Genomic DNA, 20,000 nt, shown 5'->3' with positions numbered 1-20,000 from the left:
GACAAAGACCTCAGACATACCTTCAATAATGCTTGGGGTTTGGCCACGCTGGCCAGTGCTGACTGGTGATGGTGGGAGATTTGCGTCTGAACGCTCACAGCCAACCAACTTGGTATGGGTGGTCCTGACGAGTAGGCCTAGAACTTTGCTGATCGTGGTGATACACAAAACCTTCCACAGCGTCAAGGTATCCACAATTAGAAAGGGATGTATATATTTTACTAATAACTAGTTTCTCATAGTAGCAGGAGAATAGAGAATAAGGCTATTCTCCTGCCTACTTCTACAATATACTTCTACAATATACAGACTATACCTGTAAATATTTGCATGACCAATTGCGAGTAGAGCCCCTCTATTTACAACTATACTCAATTTTTTTTAATGAGGCGAATTTGCCCTGACTCGCAGCGGTGCCCTTTTAGCTCGGAAAAGTTTCCTGCTATCTGATTGGTCAGAATTATCTCGTCCAACCAAACAGCGAGCAGGAAACGTTTCCAAGCTAAAATGGCACCTCTGCTAGTCGGTGCAAATCTGCCTCAGTAAAAAGAATTGAGTATAGTAATCACACCAACTATTTTCATGATAACTATATGATTCTTGTGCTTGTCCTGTCCTGGTGATCCTCATTTGTAATTGTCCGTTAATTCTTTAATTTTACGTTGCTGGTTTTGAAAATAGTATTATTCATTCATGATTTTTTTTTAAGAAATTTTCCTATCAACACAATTGTTTTATTTGTGTTGCTGTATTTGTTACCGGAGATAAAAAGGATTTATTTACATTTCAACCTAGAGCTGGTAGATTTCCTTTGAAAATTAAGAAAATGTATATTTACTGATAGTAACCAATAGCTTGATTTATCTCCAAATTAATGTCTTTACTTAAAGTAGTTTAACCTGCTATGCGTGGAAATAGGTCCTCATGGCATAATTCCGTTTCAGAATGTCCTTCTCTTAGAGATAATACAGTATCTTAAACGTTGGAGATAAGACGAAACCACTGAATCAACATGTAATGACTTACTTTTTATTGTCAGCTAACTTATTCAACAGCTATTTCTGTTGTGACTATATTCCAGTGAGGACTAGATCCTTAATGATATTCCAGTTGTCCCCAGGTTTTCTTCCTTTCATCAGGTTAGTATTGCCAGTTTCTACTACACTGCTTCCAAGCTGGGTTGTGGGTGCCAGTACAGGTACGAGTGTCCTGGCTGATTTTGATATTGCCTCGATCAGTTACTTGCAGCTTTTTCCATTTACTCACCCGGAACTATCTTTCCTTACCTACGGGCCGTCCACATGAAAAGGTAGTGCTCGCCAGACATAGATCGTTACCAGACCATGATAGGTGGTAGAGACAAGCAATGATATTAAAAGTTCTTAAACCAAAGGCATGGATTTGGTAACAAACAGTGCTACCGGAACCTATAGAGACTGCAAAGGTACTCAACTCAGTTGAACTTCAAGCTCAGATGTAAGGTTGTTCCAGTCCAGTGTAATCTGAGGGTATTGCCCTTTAATTTCTCACTTAATGCTGTAATTGTTCACAGAAAACATTTTGACCTCAGCGGCCACCACACGGTAAAGCCTTTTTTATATATTTATTTACCCTTTTTTTGTGGCATCCAATGTCAAAATGGACGTAGAAGAAATAGCTTTCTTTTGGCTGTGTGTGAAAAACGTCATTCATCTGCATGTCTATCTCGACATGCCGGACAACCGCACGTTGGCAAGAGGAATCTTGCTACCACTACGTATTGGAAACTTCCACAACATGCTGCAGTTATGTGTGAACTATTCCATAAGCTAAAACTGAACAATCGACTGCTCGTGTCTAACCGCGTGGGGGAAAATGCCCCGTGTGAACCAGGCCTTATACAGCTAGGTGGGAGAGCACCAAAGGAATTGGAAGTATAACAACAGGCAGAGATAAGTGCAGATTGAGACCAAAAATATGCTAAAAAAGACCAGACTGTTGTGCAAGAAGTGCCTGCTCGGGGAAATGGTTTAAATAAAATGCATTAAAATGTATAATCATTTATTTAAATATTCAAATACAATATATAAAAATATTCTGTACACATACATTTAAAATAACCCATATATACATAATTATAATCCAACAATTTCGTCCACTGAAGCTCTGTTAGAGGAAATTCAACGGACATCAAATAATAGGTGATATTGTTGTTAAATTAAATCCAATCCTTAATACGAATTACAGATTATTGTATTCCATTCAAACAACAGTCTGAACATCCAAGTAGATTTTTGCTTACGTTATAAACAACAATAAACAATAAATAACAGTGTATGCAAGAGATAGTAAGAAGTATGTTTGCAAACCTTCATGAATACTGCAAATACTGTACTTTTTCATATCAGAGATGATGACTGACACGTGTGGATGGTAAATGAGAAATGTGCGTAAATGAATAAATTTGAGTCTTTAATTATTTCAGTTGAGGCCTTTTGCGTCAATAGGGGTAGGAGATGATGATGAATTATTACCGCGGAGAAAAAAAAATGAATAGGCCTTTACTGGCAAAAGACAAGTACAATATACTTTGCCAAGTGTTAAACTGAGTGTTAAACTGAACTGCCATCACAACATTTCTCCTTTACACCCCAGATCTCAGGTTTTGGAAGAGAAAGCGCACAAACTCAAAACAGATCTCCATACAGTACACTGTTAGTGTTCCTCTTCTACCACCATACTATATAGTATCTTGATCGAACCCATATAAGCCCTAAAGCCTACGATAAGCTTGTTCTCGAGTATATCTGAATGGCTACTATTAGATGAGTAGAAATATTAATAGATTATATTTCAATGAGTAGGTCCAATTCCCAACACAGATTACAAAATTGGTTGTCGGGTGAAAGTGAATAAGATTATCGGAAATGCTTCCAATATTTTCAACAACAATATTTACAAAAGTATGTACATCTTACTACAAGTTTCAAGTTTATATATACAGTGCTTACTGTATACAAATAAACTTATGTTCGAGTTGGGATCGTTTCTTACACAATAAAATAATACAGAATCCAAGGATACTGTTCCATAGATCGCTGATGTGGAATCAACATGAAACAGGAATGGAAAATGTGGAATTGATGACAATTTACGGACGTACCGAAAATGATCGCAATAGCAGATGTTGGATATGCAGTGAACTCAAAGCATGGGAAATGTATTTAGAAATAACAAAGGAAAAAAAAATGAATGCAAGTCTCTTTTTAGGGAACATTGTAAAAGAAATAAATATTTAAAGAGCTATATTTTTGGTACAATACTGTATTTGAAAAAAGAGCGATTATAATAATTCAAATTTTTGTCTATTACAAATGCAGTATTGTATTTGGGAAGCCCTTTTCTTCTCTGTCCCTTACACAAAAGAGATTTCCATTCTGTCAACAACGTATTCTTGGTATGCCATCTTTGGTACAGCTTGAGAGATATGTCATACATGTTTTCTTGCCCCATTAAGCATAACAAGAATGAGAAGGTCAAGCTAACGGTACGTTTCTGTCCGAGACGTCAGGTGATTACAGACCCAAATAGGTCATTATTTCAATAAGGGGAAGAGGGAAAACTTGATGAAGGAATGGACAATGAATACAACACTGACTTTTGTCTTGCCCCATTAAGCATAACAAGAATGAGAAGGTCAAGCTAACGGTACGTTTCTGTCCGAGACGTCAGATGATTACAGACCCAAATTGGTCATTATTTCAATAAGGGGAAGAGTTGGAAAACTTGATGAAGGAATGGACAATGAATACAACATGACTTTTGTCTTGCCCCATTAAGCATAACAAGAACGAGAAGGTCAAGCTAACGGTACGTTTCTGTCCAAAACGTCAGATGATTACAGACCCAAATTGGTCATTATTTCAATAAGGGGAAGAGGGAAAACTTGATGAAGGAATGGACAATAAATACAACACTGACTTTTGTCTGGAAATGATGTGTCATAGTTCTTTTACTTGAACTGGAATAAACTATATTAAAAGGCGACGAAGACCTGCTTGTTGCCTCTAAACCTAATCCTTTTCTAAGACTTTTAGAATCTTATAATGTAAGTACAACCAATGTGATGTAGCAAGGAAGAAAGTGTCTTTGGGGATAGTTCTGAAGAAATAATCTTTGCGATATATGAAAACAATGACATGGAGAATGAATGATTACTTCAATCAGACAAATTCGTGTAGAATGTTTGATAATCACTGCATCATCATTACATTGAACCACCAAATCCTGTTATCTGATAAAGACTAATATCTGACTAACCAGCTGGCTTTCAAAGAGTGAAGACTGAGATGGATAACATGAACCCGACTTCACAATCACAGCTTTTCATCTTCGTTGTCATGCATGGAGAAGTAATTCGCCTCCGGGAAGTTTTCCAGGTCGATGCACGGATATGCTGCTTGTCCATGTTCCAGCAACTGGGACATCTCAAACTTCAACTCGGCAAAGGAAGGTCTCTTGTTCAGGTCCTGGTGCCAGCACTTGGTAACAATGTGGTAGAACTCGGGACGGCAATGCTCTGGGCGTTCCAGGCGATATCCTTCACGGACACGTCTCATCACCTCTCTGGCTGTCATGCCAGGGTATGGAGTTGAGCCTGGAAGGGGAATGAAAATGTTATCTAACATAAAATTCAAAGGTCCATACCATGTACAGACAGTACGGTGTACATTTAAAGCTTTTACTATAGTCCATTTCTTTTAGCGAGGCATATTTGCACCGACTCGCAGCGGTGCCCTTTTAGCTCGGAAAAATTTCCTGATCGCTGATTGGTTGGACGAGATAATTCTAACCAATCAGCGATCAGGAAACTTTTCCGAGCTAAAAGGGCACCGCTGCAAGTCGCTGCAAATCTGCCTCGCTAAAAGAAATGGACTATAGTTAATCATATAGTATGCACACACATTACATGTTTAATGTGGATTTCTAATCTACACACAATATATTTGTATGCAAACAAAATTCATGTACAACAAATGCACAAATCATTTCTGCTCCATAAATATAATACGTTTGAAAGTAATATTTTGACTGTACTCCTTAGTAGCATGTTCAAAAGAAAACCTACTACAGTTTTAGGACAATAAGGGAATGCAGCAGCAGTTAAATTTATGTTAGTGTTTCAACAGTCCAGTTTAGTATTTTACATCAATATCAGCTACACTGTACTTGATTAACTGTATACAGTACTAAAAGTTCTTTTTAAAGGACCTTCCCAAACAGTGTTACTTCCTGCTTTCTACTTTTTGTCCAATTATTTTGACCTCCTCACACTTTGCTGTTCAAATTCTCTAATATTGACCTGTTCCCATTTTTAATTATCTTTTTTAAAAAAATCCTTCGTCAAAGCCATTTGAGTATCTGAAAATGTGATTCATTGCCCTACCAGTTGTTAAAATACTTAATAAATAATTAAGATAACATTTATGACAAAATAAGTGCAGAATACTAAAAGAATACTTTGAAAAGTGACCTTCTTGAGAAAGGATGCAGAATTACATCTGGCAATAATTATTTTTGTAGTATTTGTAGTCAATGCTCGTCGGTTTAGTTTGTATCGTTTATTTGTTTACAACACCAGGGACAGTCCAAGTGAGAGACTCAGTATGAGTAGAAATGCTATTGAGCTTGCCAAAAACATTCGCAATAATGTAATTTAACAAATAAAGTGTATTGTTCTGATATCAACATCTTCATTACATCCAACAAAAATCGGCGACAAGAATGGAATAGTTAAACATAGCACTAATATACTAACGTTATCGCATTGAAGGTATGTACCATTGCAGCAATCAAACCTTGTCTGAACAACCAACTACAAATATGACAATTTCCAAAACATAAATAGAAGAAACGCTATGTCTTAAAGATCAGACATTTAAAACAGAGCATGTGATCTATTAAACCTACAAAAGAAAACAAAAAAGATTTTTATGTGCCTCGGCATATTAGGCATTAAAAAAATGATATGAATTTCAGTTATGCTGTTTAATAAAGGTAATGTCTCAAGATGTTAGACTAACCTCTAATAATGAAAATAACCAAAAATATTCAGGACAAGGCTTCAGTATCTTTTTAACAATTCCATTTTCCAGTAGTGGGCTAACCATTGTCAAGGGAAATAGTTGAGAAAACAAGTGTATGTAAAGTATACCAACAGTAAATGAATGAATATTGATAATGAATAAATACATACATACATATACCAAGGCACTTCCCCAATTTTGGAAAGTAGCCGCCATCAAACAAATAAAAAAAAGGGGGACCTTTCCTCTCTACGTTCCTCCCAGCCAGACAAGGGACTCAACCGAGTTCGGCTGGTACTGCTAGATATTCATAAATTGATACTCCACACCAAATAAAAAAGGGAACCTTTTCTCTCTACATTCCTCCCAGCCAGACAAGGGACTCAACCGAGTTCGGCTGGTACTGCTAGATATTCATAAATTGATACTGCACACCACAGACTGATTTTGGCCGTAGGAACTGATTACCAAAACTCACCTAGGGTCACTATCTCCCAGCACAAGATTCCAAGACTCCAGACATCCGATTTATGGGTAAAGATGCTCATGTAGAGAGATTCTGGCGCCATCCATCGTATGGGCAAGGCTCCCTAGGGGTGAATCAAGGAGGGATTATAATAAGGTCCAGTAAAAGAAGAGAAAACGTTTCAAGTTATGAAAATGGTTATGTAGCAAATTTTGTACGAGACACAAGTATAGGAGTCTGAGGAAATAATGCATTAGTCATATGTATCCAACTGAAGCAAAGAAATTGTCTAGGCGAGTCTCCATAACAACTTAAGAAGCTAAGCATTTAACGACGCTGAAAAGGGGGACGTGATTTACAACATTAAACTCACAACAACAACAACAGTTAAGAAAGAAAAAAATTGTCTAGCTAGCTCAGTAGAAAACATTTATATAATAAAGTTCTATAATTTGTAAAGTCGATAATAAAGTCCTGTAAAGAAATTGTGGTAGAAACATGAAGTTAGGCCTCACAACAAGAAAATACAAGGAAAAGAAAATGTCTCGCAATCTGTGCAGAAAACGTTTATATACTAATGTTCCTTTATTTGCACTGTGGTATATCCATAACAGTAAGGGGTCTAAATACGCCTAAATATGACATGAAAATAGAAAAGTGACTGCTAATATATTTTGGGTTGTTGTGGCCTGATTGGTAACATCTCTGCCTGGTGTTTGCCAGACGGGCTTAGAGTCCCGCTCAGACTCATTAAAGCCTTTAGTGTCTACAACCTTACCATCCTTGTGAGTTAGGGTTGGGGATTTTGGGGAGCCTACAAGTCTATCTGCTGAGTCATCAGCAGCAATTCCCTGGCCATCCCTGGTCCTAGCTTGGGTGGAGAGGGGGCTTGGGTGCTGATCATATAATATATGGTCAGTCTCTAGGGCATTGCCACTGTCTCTTGCCTCTGTCATTCATGAGTGGCCTTTAAACTTTTAAACAACTTAAAATAACAGAACTCACAGTGCACAGAACTGTATACTACCTCATGCAAAATTGAGGTTTACAATGCTAACTGAATGCTATTGAAAGTAATATGGAATGAAGTTGACACAGTTATCTTTGAATTTACAAATCTAATCGAAGTGATGAAATTCTGCTGAACTAAAGGTCTAATTATAGTTACATTGAACTTCAGGGATACAGCTTTTATCCAATCAAGTATCTAATTACTGGACTGAAGTTCCTAAAACAATACAGCTAAATTAAATAAATTACAGACGTCGAGTTTATCATACTAACTCCAACATTTTATTTTGGGGATCAGCCTACTGTTCTAAAAATACAGTATTCTATTTTTCCTTGTTTCCTCTCCTCACTGGGCTATTTTCCCTGTTGGAGCCCCTGGGTTTATAGCATCCTGCTTTTCCAACTAGGATTGTAGCTTTGCAAGTAATAATAATAATAAAATGTCAAAACCATCATTGAATAATATAATATTACCTTATTCAAGGTAAATAGTTCTTATTTAACTGAAAGTATAACATTATGAATAAAATTAATGACAGTGATTCCTTTGATTCTGATGTTCTAATATGGGGACGAAGTCTTCATCTGACCAAACATCTATCAAGAGAGATGAAGTCCTTATTTCATTGATAATGATAAAAAAAATGTAAATGCAGTCTATCTATCTGTAAAGATTGCCTTGCCTTATGCAAGACACAGGATCTTGCGTTGGCAGCCCGTAAGCGAATGTAATTACTATTACTTGCTGAGCTACAACCCTAGTTGGAAAAGCAGGATGCTATAAGCCCAGGGGCCCCAACAGGGAAAATAGCCCAGTGAGGAAAGGAAAAAGTGAACAATATTTTAAGAAGAGTCACATCATTAAAATAAATATCTCCTATATAAACTTTAACAAAACAAGAGGAAGATAAATTAGATAGGATAGTATGCTTGAATGTACCCTCAAGCAAGAGAACTCTAACCCAAGACATTGAGAGACCATGGTACAGAGGCTATGGCACTACCCAAGACTAGAAGAATGGTTTGATTTTGGAGCCTCCTTCCCCTAGAAGAGCTGCTTACCATAGCTAAAGAGTCTCTTGTAATTTACTTTGATTTACTTTGAAAGAGGGAATAAATGGAGTAATAGGATGAAACTTACCCTACTCTTCTGCTCATAGATGTCACTACCGATGTCTTTGATGTTTCGTGCCAAGCCGAAATCGGCTATTTTGCAAACTTTGTTGTGGTCCACCAAGATGTTTCTTGCTGCAAGGTCGCGATGAATAATCTGTTGAAAATGTGAAAAGTTAATTTTTCATACAACAAGTAATCTTAAGATTAAGAGTCATATATAATATATATATATATTTATATATATATATATATATATATATATATATATATATATATATATATATATATATATATATATATATATATATATATATATATATATATATATATATATATATATATATATATATATATATATATATATATATATACACACACACACAAACAACAAATACATATTTAAACCTTGATTAATCTCTTGTCCAGTTGAAAACCAACATAAAACCAAAAGTCTATTAATTAATGTCATATTTAGACCTTGACTGATATCTTGCCAAGTTAAAAACAAAACATAAAACCAAAAAATGCATTAACTAATCTAATATTTAGACCTTGATTGTCAATTGATCTCATATTTGGACCTTGATTGATCTCTTGCCAAGTTGAAAAACCCAACATAAATCCAAAAGTGTATTAATTGATCTCATATTTAAACCCTGATTGATCTCTTACCAAGTTGAAAACAAAACATAAAACCAGCGTGCACTCATTGACCTTATGTTTAGAACCAAAAGTGCAACAATTGATCTCATATTTAGCCTTTGATTGTATCAACTGATCTCATATTTAGACCTTGATTGATCTCTTGCCAAGTTGAAAAACCCAGCTGAAACCCAACATTGAATTCACTGATCTTTGGTTACTTACTCCTCGTGTCTGCAGATAGTCGCACCCAGTAGCAATCTGACAAGCGAATCTCGTGAGGTCCTTGGAGGTGAGTGCATCGGTGTCCGAGGAGAAGTTGAAGTAGTTATGGCGAGTTCGGTTGTCCCTCAGGAAGGTCAAGAGCTTGCCGAACATGACATACTCCATGACCAGATAGTGGGGCTCTGTTGAAAGGGGAAATGGGGTTAAATCTTCTTTCTTTTCACTGTGGTCACATAAAAGAAAACCTGATATTCATTCTAGCTTTCTTTCACACTGTTCTGGACACTAAAACTTGTTCGATTTATTTGTATATCATTTGTCATATCTCATAAAAAGAATATGTGAAACAGACAAAATATATGATACTTTTGGATAAAATTTCTTAAAATTTCAATTTTCAATTACTTTAAACCAGTGTCCAAAAATATTTTATGGAAATAAATAAAATGAGTTAAAAGTTCTAGATTGGCGTCCATAAGGCATTTGCTTTAAGAATATACACAAACACACACGCATGCACCCATTAACATAAAACAAATTTAAAATCAATGGATTTTAACTGAAATTATAATATTATTAGTAAGTTCTAGGAATAGAAATTATAGTGGTTTTTTAACATTAGAGATTACTGAACATTATTACATGTAACTGGGTTTTCAATAACATATTTAGAAAAAAAATAAGGAAAAACTATTTATAGTGTAAAATTGAATAGCGTTTATAGTGACTTTTTAATATTAGAGATTACTAAACGTTATTATATGTAACTGGATTTTCAATGTCATATTTAGAACAAAATAAGAAAAAACTATTTTGTGTAATATTAAACAAATCTTGAAAAAAAATATTTCAAATTAATACGAAAATTATCAAAACAAGAAAATATGTATTCCTAATGTTAAAATATACATATGATCAGCTCTCAAAGGCCCCTCTCTCCACCCAAAATAAGACCAAGGAGGGCCAGGCAATGGCTGCTGATGACTCAGCAGATAGACCTATTGGCTCCCCAAAAGCCCCCATCCTTAGCTCACAAGGAGGTTGCAGCGATTAAAGCAACTAACGAGTTTGAGTGGGACTCGATCCCCAGTCTGGCGTTCACCAGTCAGGGACGTTACCACATCGGCCACCACGACCCTTGTTGCAATACAATCATTCACAAAGAAACCATAAGACTTAATTATGCAATTCAAGGTTGCAAGATAAATCATCCGGACGATTGATTACCTTGTTGGGTGCAACATCCCAAGAGCGTGACGACGTTCGGATGTTGTCCTATGTGCTGCATGATGGCCAGCTCCTTCAGAAGGTCCTGTCGCTCCTTCAGGCCTGCGCCGTCCTTCACGCCCTTCACAGCCACAAGGACGGTTGCTCCCGGAGTTCCATCGCAGGCACAGAGCTCACGCGCCTCTGCCTTCCATACCTAGGGAATAAGGACACGTGTAAAAAAAGAAGAAAAAAAAAAAAAAAAAAATATATATATATATATATATATATATATATATATATATATATATATATATATATATACACACAACAACAACAAATGCAGCCTTTCTAGTGCACTGCAGGACAAAGGCTCCAGACCTGTCCTTAGTCACGTCTGGGGTTTTCTAATCCACTGCAGAACAAAGGCTTCAGAATTGTCCTTAGTCATGTCTGGGGTTTGGCTAATTTCATCATCACGCTGGTCACTACATATTGAGGATGGGAGATTTTAGAGACGTTTGTCTGACTAGTACAGCTTTGCTGATCATGGCAATACATAAACCCTTTCACCAGGTTAACCCTTTCACTGCCATTGATGACATCAAAAATAAGTAAAAGAAAACCCTTTTAGAATTATCAAAACTATAGAAAGTTGGTATTCATTAGAAAGGTCTTAGTGAGACCTTTCCAATATGAATCAACAAACTATAGTCCATTTCTTTTAGCAATGCATATTTGCACCGACTCGCAGTGGTGCCCTTTTATCTCGGAAAAGTTTCCGAATCGCTGATTGGTTGGACAAGATAATTCTAACCAATCAGCGATCAGGAAACTTTTCCGAGCTAAAAGGGCACCGCTGCGAGTCGGTGCAAATATGCATCGCTAAAAGAAATGGACTATAGGGTTTGTGTAGTCTTGAAAGATTTTCCTACTTCAGAAGTTTCCTTGAATGAACCACTGGCAGTGAAAGGGTTAAGGTACCATCACTCAGGATCACAATATCTTCGAGTATGAAAGATTTTTCTTCATACATAAATACAAATGATAGTTTTTTAACATTAATCTACATATAATTATTCTCCAATTGATGATTTATATATGGAAAATAAATGTATCCAAAACTATTTATATCTAATGATGATTAATTTATAAAATGTTCCTTATGATTTAGTTTTACCTCTAGTAAAAAAGAACAAGTTGTTGTGGTGAGAAACTTTATCTTAATTGAGAAAGTCTTCGAAATATAAAATTCCTATAATGTCTGAATTAATTTAACATTAAGTTGAAGGTAATGGAGTTCATAAATCGAATTAATAAATATATTTTTTGTGAATTTAAAAAAAAAAAATACTTTAAATCCTAAATATTTGCTTGCTGTACGTCGTAAGTCTTTAAATTCTCTTAAAATTCCTATAATGTCTGAATTAATTTAACATTAAGTCGAAGGTAATGAGTTCTTCCACCTAATTAATTAATAAATTTATTTCTTTTGAATTTAAAAAAAAAATACCTTAAATACTGAATATTTCTTTTTTATATCGTAAGGAATAATTAATGAAATCCGTAAGAAATAATTTTTTTTTTTTAACTTACCACACCAAAATTCCCTTCGCCTAAAATTGACACCAGACGAAGCTTGGATCTTGGAAATTCCCACGGGGAGTACTTTGGATTCTTGGCTTCAACAGAAGATGGTTCAGGGTCCTGTAAGACAATTTGAATTACTTAATAATCATAAAAGTTCAAGTACTGTACCTTACTTGTTAAATTGACTAGAGCTAAGGACAACTAAATACAATTGTAAACAAAATGAGTTATATATGATCTCTTTTGATACAACAATAGTCTTAAAGTAACAAATGTATTTTTTTTACTATGTGTGAAAAATCTGTATTAATATGAATTAATAATTTCAAAGTAAGATTTAGGATATGAAAAATGGGAACATTGAACAACAAACCTTACAGAGTGAGAAAAAATATGGTAAAAGCTTTTCATTAAAAAAAAAATCAAGCTTTTATTTATGTTTGATAGAGTTTCAGAGAATACTATTCAAAGTGAAATTTTAGAAATTCAGTTATGGAGTAGAATTTGGGAATGATCATCTATAAATTGGATGTTGTCTGATCTTAACGAATACATCTATTACACGATAAGGTCTAGATATAAAAGATGAACGGCGTAGATGGGGCACTAAATTACAAACATACATATACCAAGGCACTTCCCCCAATTTTTTGGGGTAGCCGACATCAACAAATGAAACAAAACAAAAAGGGGACCTCTACTCTCTACGTTAATATTTCTAACATAAGGTGACGAAAACAGCCGACATCAACAAATGAAACAAAACAAAAAGGGGACCTCTACTCTCTACGTTAATATTTCTAACATAAGGTGACGAAAACAGCCGACATCAACAAATGAAACAAAACAAAAAGGGGACCTCTACTCTCTACGTTAATATTTCTAACATAAGGTGACGAAAACAGCCGACATCAACAAATGAAACAAAACAAAAAGGGGACCTCTACTCTCTACGTTAATATTTCTAACATAAGGTGACGAAAACAGCCGACATCAACAAATGAAACAAAACAAAAAGGGGACCTCTACTCTCTACGTTAATATTTCTAACATAAGGTGACGAAAACATATTTACCAAAGTATTAGAATGCGAGGCCTTGCGAGAGTGGTGAGTCACAGGGGTGAAGCCTTCGGCTCGTTCTTCGCTGTCAGGCAGGGCCTTCTGCGTTTTTCTCAGAAACTTCCTAGCCAAGAATGCTGCTAATCCGGCAGCTGGAATGATTCCTATGACACCAAACACGTAAATCGTAGTGGAAGCTGAGGAGGTGTTCTCTGAGTTTTCACCTTCCATGTCCTCACTGGTGGCCACCGATTCTTTACCGGAGATGATTTGGTGAACTCCAAATGGTGAACGAAAAGAAGTACTTGAAGAACTATTCAAGGAAGCGCCCCCTTCCTTGACAATGGGTGTTGGTGTAGTGTCTTCTGTGATGGTTGCATACATAAAAGTATCCAAACTAGATTGTTTACCTGGGGGGCTTTGTCCAACAGATGTTTCGTGTTCCTCGTCTGACAACGCAGGCACTGATGTGGGACGGTGATGAGAAGTTGGATGCATGCTAGTGGAATACTGTGGTTCAGAATCCTCCAGAATTTTACTCTCTGTTGTAACACTACTGTTCTGATAGCTGTCATCAATGGGTATATTTCCAGGTTTTAATGATTCGTCTCTTGGCCGGAAGGGGAAAGGTCTCATTGACGGTCTGTGCGTAGTGATATGAACCGTGGTGGACCGTGTACGAGTAGTGACACTAGCTGGGATAGTTGAGGATGCATAGATGGCTACAGATGGTCCACTTCCAGTTTCTTCATCTTCCTTTTCCCTGTCACCTATTGGCGAACTTGTACGAATATGTGTTTCATCAGAAATAGCCGTCTTTTGATTATCATTACCTTCAGTTCTATTGAGTCTTGGTGAACTGTCATAAATATCTCCAGATGATGGCAATATGGAGGGAGAAAGAACCGGGCTTGGGGGTTCACCTCTTAAAGGTTTAGTGGCAGATTTTCGGGTTTCTGCTGGTTTGAAGGTTGTAAAACTTGAGTCATTGGTGGTGCTTTGTACTTCATTTTCACTGTCTGTCTCATTCTCTATGTCAATTGGCTTTGATGTATGGAATGAAAAGGAAGTTTTTATAGAGGTAAATGTGCTCTTGTCTAAGACTTCTTCCATATTGGATTTTGTCGAGACTTGCCCATCTTGAGTGTCTGGTGGTGGACTTGTCAAACTTGTATGAGGGTTTTCAGTTGTTGTGGAAAGTGTTGGTGCTAAGGTGACTTTAAATATTGTTGACGGATGGAAGGTTGTTGGAGGAGGGTGTGTTGTATGCCGAAGAAGAGTGCGATTATCAAGTTTTATTCTGATTCCATCAACTTCAGCATGTATGATATGAATTCCCTGTTCACTTAGTCGCTTATTGAGGGCTTCTAAATTAGTGGCTATGTTGGATACTTTATCTTTACCTTTATTATTATTTGTTGCAGCCTTCATTATCTCTGTTAAACTTTCGATTACAACTTGCTCTGGGGATTTTTCTGTCGTAGTTATTGGCGTAGGGAATGTCGTAGGAGATTCTATGATCACAGGCCTACTGAGAAGGTCTGTTTCCGTTTCATCAGTCTGCTCCTTTCCTGTTGGGCTATTTGGTGTAGGGAATGTTGTAGCTGATACAATTTCTACTACTTTTGAGGAAGCCAATTCTTTTGTAACAACAGTCTGGTCTTTTTCTGTTGTGCCATATGAAATTGTCTCTTTGGGCGCCTTGAAGAAATCACTTGAATCAGTTATTGGGGGTGGAGCAGTAGCTTGAGGCCTTTCTAGTCTCCATCTTCTTTGATCCCTTTTATGTTCTGGTCGTCGGTCAACTGACTCTGAGCTGTTATGGTGCAAAAATGGTCTTGAAGTTATAGAGGACTTCCTTCGTGGTCCTACTGCAGGAATATCATCGATATGAGAAATTACATCGCTCTCTTTGGAATCATTTGCGTCTGGCGATTCAGTTGCATTTAGAGACTTGCTATTTTCCAGGTCAGATTTGGAGTCTATACCCAGCAGCTCACTTTCTGCTACCTTGGTGCTCAATATATTGACTGTTGTATTCTGTCGTCCTTCACTATTTACATTAGAAAACCTTGTTGGTGGTCTTATTCTTACCCTTCTGGCTGTTTCAGTTTTATTTGATGTGGTATTAGTTTTCTCTTCAGTAGGAAAGGCTTCCAATGATGTTTTCACATGATCATCCACCAATAATGAAGACTGAGTAGCAATTAGACTTCTAATTGTAGTAGTTTTAATTACTTCATCATCCTCACTAGTACTCACATTCTCCTTTGATCTAGAATCCTTGAATATCTCTTCAACGCTAACCATCATTCTCACTGGAGACCTTTGTAGTGTGGTGACTGGTCTTTTTGTAGTAATAGATGGAAACTTGGGTGTTGAGGAACTTGCTCCAGCAGTCACTGTTGTTGCTGATGGTGATGGTGATGATGGTGTTATTTCTGCCGTTTCTGTTGAAGGTTTTGTAGTTGTGGTTGAAGGGGTTTGCTCAGTTGTTACTTTCTCAGTTTTAGGTTTTTCCGTTGTAGTTGAAGTTGTGGTTGTTCGTCTGTTTATAAATGGTATCCTTTTTTCTGTTTGTACTGGAATTTTTGATGTTGTTGGTGTTGATGATATAGGACTTATGCTTGAAAGAGTTGATAATTCTTCTTCTACGATAGATTTTTCTGTGGTTGGTCTTATAGGTCTCCTTGAGGCTCTACGCCAGGCATTTGGAGACTTTTCTGACACATCCGAAAGGGTAGTCGTGGTAGAAATTGTAGTAGTTGTTGCGGCAGCTGGTGTTGTTGAGCCAAGTCGGGTAAATCTTGGAGGATGAGTTCGCAAAAGAGGTCTTTGTGTTGACGGTGATGGTTTCTCTGTAGTGGGTTTAATAGTGGTGGTTGTTATTGCAACTGTAGAGCTAATTGGAGAGCTGCTTCCAAGTATAGATTTCACAGGCTTAGGGAAAATTGGTGGACGGCGATCCGATGTAGAACTTTGAGATGATGCTTCAGGAGATTTAGTTGTAGCCTCCTCTACTTCAGGCACAGGATTTTCATCTGAAATTGGTGGTGGTGGCAAAGATTCAGTTGTTGTAAGGGGAGAAATAAATTTGGGAGTTGTGGTTGAGCTAGCAGTAGTTGTCGTTGGGATGGTAGTGGTGGTGGAAGCTGTAGATGTTTCTGGTCTGACCGTGGTTGTTGTTGGTCTCTTTGGAAATTTTACAGTATGGTCGAGTTTTTCATCAGACGTCACTGTACTTGTGCTTACTGTTGATGTTGAAGTTGTGGATGTTTCGTTTGTTTCCTCTGTAGTGTGATTGTGAAATTGGGAATCTTTGCTGAGCTCGTTCTTCTTGGCTCTTTTTGTTATATCTTCTTGCTCATCCAAAGTTTCATCATTGAGAGGAGGTAAAGAGTGATTTAATGGTTCAGAACTTGGAATGTGAAGCTTCTGACCAAATCTCTTCAATGAAAAAGGAGCTCCAGTTGTTGTTGTTGTTGTTGTGTCTGTTGATGTTAAGGACTTAGGTTGAACGAGGTCTGATCTACGGAATTGAGGATAACGAACACGTTCTCTATTAGGAGGCCGCCAAGGAGGCCTCCTTACAGGAAGCGGCCTCCGTCCTGTAACAGTACCTATCCGACGTATGAGGACTGAATCTGAAGAGGGAGCGATTCTCAAATCAACATCCTCAGCAGGTTCTAAGGATCCAGACCGAGCAATTCTTGGAAGCGTGATTTGAACGGCTCCTTCCGGAATATACAGAGGGACGATTAAAGTCTCTGCTCCTGTGTATTCCGGCTCTTTTCCAGCAGCCTCCACAATGTCAGAACGGATACCAAAGTCACCCTGTAAGGTTTCTAGAAGAGAGTCATAGTCTGGAGAAGATGGGGCATCAGATTCAGCCAGCCGATTTGTCGTGACAAACTGGCTACCAGGCGACCCTGGGCGACGAACTGCGGATGAACGTAGTCCATAAGTCCAACTCCAGTTATCTGTAAAAGAAAAGTTTGAGTTAAAAATGATATAATATAATTAACCGATAAATAGATAAAAAATATTTTGATAACATATTTTGTTCATTTGATCAAATTTACCACATTTATGGAATTAAGGTGATTTTTTGAAAAAAAAAAATTGCAATTCCACTTGAATATTTCTTATTCTATATCTGAATCCTCCAATCAAACTGAAAACGAAATCAACTATTTCTCATAATTATATATGAAGTTTATTTTCTAAAGCCTTTAGCTTAAGGCAGTATTATCTTACTCGACCTATAGCTGCATCTACTTTTTAGTTTTCTACTTTACCTCAATTCTTACTTCTTTCTTCCATTTCTGTCTAACTTTTTTTAGCATTTACTTCAGAGTGCAACTGTCTGGTTATCCTCCAATTGCATCTCGGCGTAGAATAGTCTCCCAGGCCCCAGCAGTGGACCACTAGGGTTTAAACTTTCAAGGTAATTACCTTAATTTGAGGTAATTTTCATTGTTTAAAGGTAATTCTAAGGTAATTTCGGTTTTACTAGCATAAAATTTAAGGAAATTGGATTTTTTAAGGTAATCTAAGGTAAAAAGCAGCAGCATTCAAGGTAAAGATCACATGACACATGCTCTAGTTTAAACCCTGTGGGCCACATACATAAAAATCATAAAATATCAGTCTATGTATTATCTGGTAAAAAATAATATGAAACGATCGAAACTAAAGAATCAAATTTCAATAGAATTTTAAATACTTTTAGAGACTCCATTCCTAGTCAAATACTTTTTTTTGTCCTGCCCTTCTATGGGTAACAATCTGAACTTGGATTGACCTTTGTAACCTGACCCTCCTTTAGCCCCTTCTCTCTCTTCATCCTCCTTTCCTGGGTCTCGTCATCTCATGGGGGCTATGACTGACTGTCTAAGAGGCCTTGCCCGGACACAAGCTCCGGGAAATCTGCTCACGCAGTCATCTCGGCAAACATTACCCAACGTTAGCTCAAGCCGGAGGAAAACCTTCACCTTGACACAAGCCGTTTGCTAGATATACAGAGGAGACTCACTCCTTTTTTTACTTTAAAGTGGCCTGATTGGTAACGTCTTTGCCTGGTGTTTGCCAGACGGGGGTTCGAGTCCCATTCAGACTCGTAAGTGCCATTAGTGTCTGCAACCTTACCATCCGTGTGAGCTAAGGCTGGGGGTTTGGGGGGAGCCTATAGGTCTATCTGCTGAGTCATCAGCAGCCATTGCCTAGCCCTCCCTGGTCCTAGCTTGGGTGGAGAGGAGGCTTGGGCGCTGATCATATAATATATGGTCAGTCTCTAGGGCCTTGTCCTGATTGCTAGGGCAATGTCGCTGTCCCTTGCCTCTGCCATTCATGAGCGACCTTAAAACCTTTAAATTGCGTGGAATGAATGCGTTGCAACATTGCAGGGAATAACGCAATTATAGTTACTAATTTTTAATGAGCTATTTTCACATTATTTGACTTCCTGGTATTTTAGTTAAAATTTCATCTCAGCCTTTAAAATTAGTTTTTCGAGTTTGATCAAACGATATCTGATCATAGATTGTTTTGGTACAGAAGAATTGGCCATTTAAAAAGGCGATAGGATATAGATAACATAATCAAAAGCCACCGAACAGCAAGAGGTGATATACAATTTATAAAGTGAGTGACAAGTTAGCAAGAGACAAGATTGCTTCTATAAAATATCCACCATATAATAAGAATTGCTTCTATAAAATATGAACAAGTGTCTAGGTATGCACTCTATATACAGTACACACACAAACACACACACACACACACACACACACATATATATATATAATATATATATATATATATATATATATATACAAACACACACACACACACACATATATATATATATATATATATATATATATATATACACACACACACCTTTCCGGTCACGCTCAGCTTTCGGAGAAAGGTGTGTGTGTGCATATCTATCTAAATTTCAGCCTTCATTTTTGACGGGTCGCATACACTAGTATACAAAAAAAAATAAGAGCCAACTACTGCTTTACCTCAATAAGCATAAAAATCATGAATCTTACCGTTGCGAGAGAGAGAGAGAGAGAGAGAGAGAGAGAGAGAGAGAGAGAGAGAGAGAGAGAGAGATCTTTTGGATGCATCGTCCCTGTCCGAATAAAATTAACCGCCAAAATGGATTATCAACAACTAAAGCGCGCATGCGCGCACACACAAATGACTAATACACGTCAAAGGATGAAAAGAAAAGCAAACAAAATCAATTAAAAGATTTCACTAAGCCCCATTATCTAGCTGCCTTAGTAGCCAGTCCTTGAGATCTTTAGAAGGGGGTTGGAGAAGTTACCGAGATTATAAAGAGTGTCACGACTGAGATGGTGGGGACACGTGGTGAGAATGGATGTTGGGGAGGTAGTGAGGAGGGCTTGGGAGGAACCTGTTAGCGGGGAAAAGATCAAGAAGCAGAAAATCAGATGGAAAGATAAGGTGAAGGATGATATGGAGAGAAGAGGTTTGGTGGAAGAGGATGCCTTTGATTTCGAAGGCATTGGGTGTAACTGACTAGTACAGCTTTGCTGATCAGGGCAATACATAAACCCTTTCATTACATTAGGGCATGCCCCCT

The 20,000-nt window shown here is 37.3% G+C and overlaps 1 protein-coding gene across 1 annotated transcript in view; it reads right to left on the bottom strand.

Moving 5' to 3' along the window:
• Nucleotides 1-2,066: 2,066 nt before the first annotated feature.
• The window catches only part of LOC137650159 (uncharacterized), a 28,697-nt gene continuing 10,763 nt past the window's right edge, over nucleotides 2,067-20,000 (bottom strand). The window contains exons 2-8 of the mRNA XM_068383317.1: nucleotides 13,397-17,361; nucleotides 12,328-12,438; nucleotides 10,753-10,948; nucleotides 9,526-9,707; nucleotides 8,684-8,812; nucleotides 6,544-6,655; nucleotides 2,067-4,636 (exon numbers count right to left, since the gene is read on the bottom strand). Coding sequence (XP_068239418.1) covers nucleotides 4,356-4,636; nucleotides 6,544-6,655; nucleotides 8,684-8,812; nucleotides 9,526-9,707; nucleotides 10,753-10,948; nucleotides 12,328-12,438; nucleotides 13,397-17,361 — 4,976 coding nt within the window. The 3' untranslated portion in view covers nucleotides 2,067-4,355. The remainder of the gene's footprint in view (nucleotides 4,637-6,543; nucleotides 6,656-8,683; nucleotides 8,813-9,525; nucleotides 9,708-10,752; nucleotides 10,949-12,327; nucleotides 12,439-13,396; nucleotides 17,362-20,000) is intronic.

The sequence above is a fragment of the Palaemon carinicauda genome, chromosome 11 (assembly GCF_036898095.1).
Source record: "Palaemon carinicauda isolate YSFRI2023 chromosome 11, ASM3689809v2, whole genome shotgun sequence".
NCBI lineage: Eukaryota > Metazoa > Arthropoda > Malacostraca > Decapoda > Palaemonidae > Palaemon > Palaemon carinicauda.
Note: the sequence above shows the minus strand (reverse complement) of the source record. Positions and strands in the feature narration are given on the sequence as shown.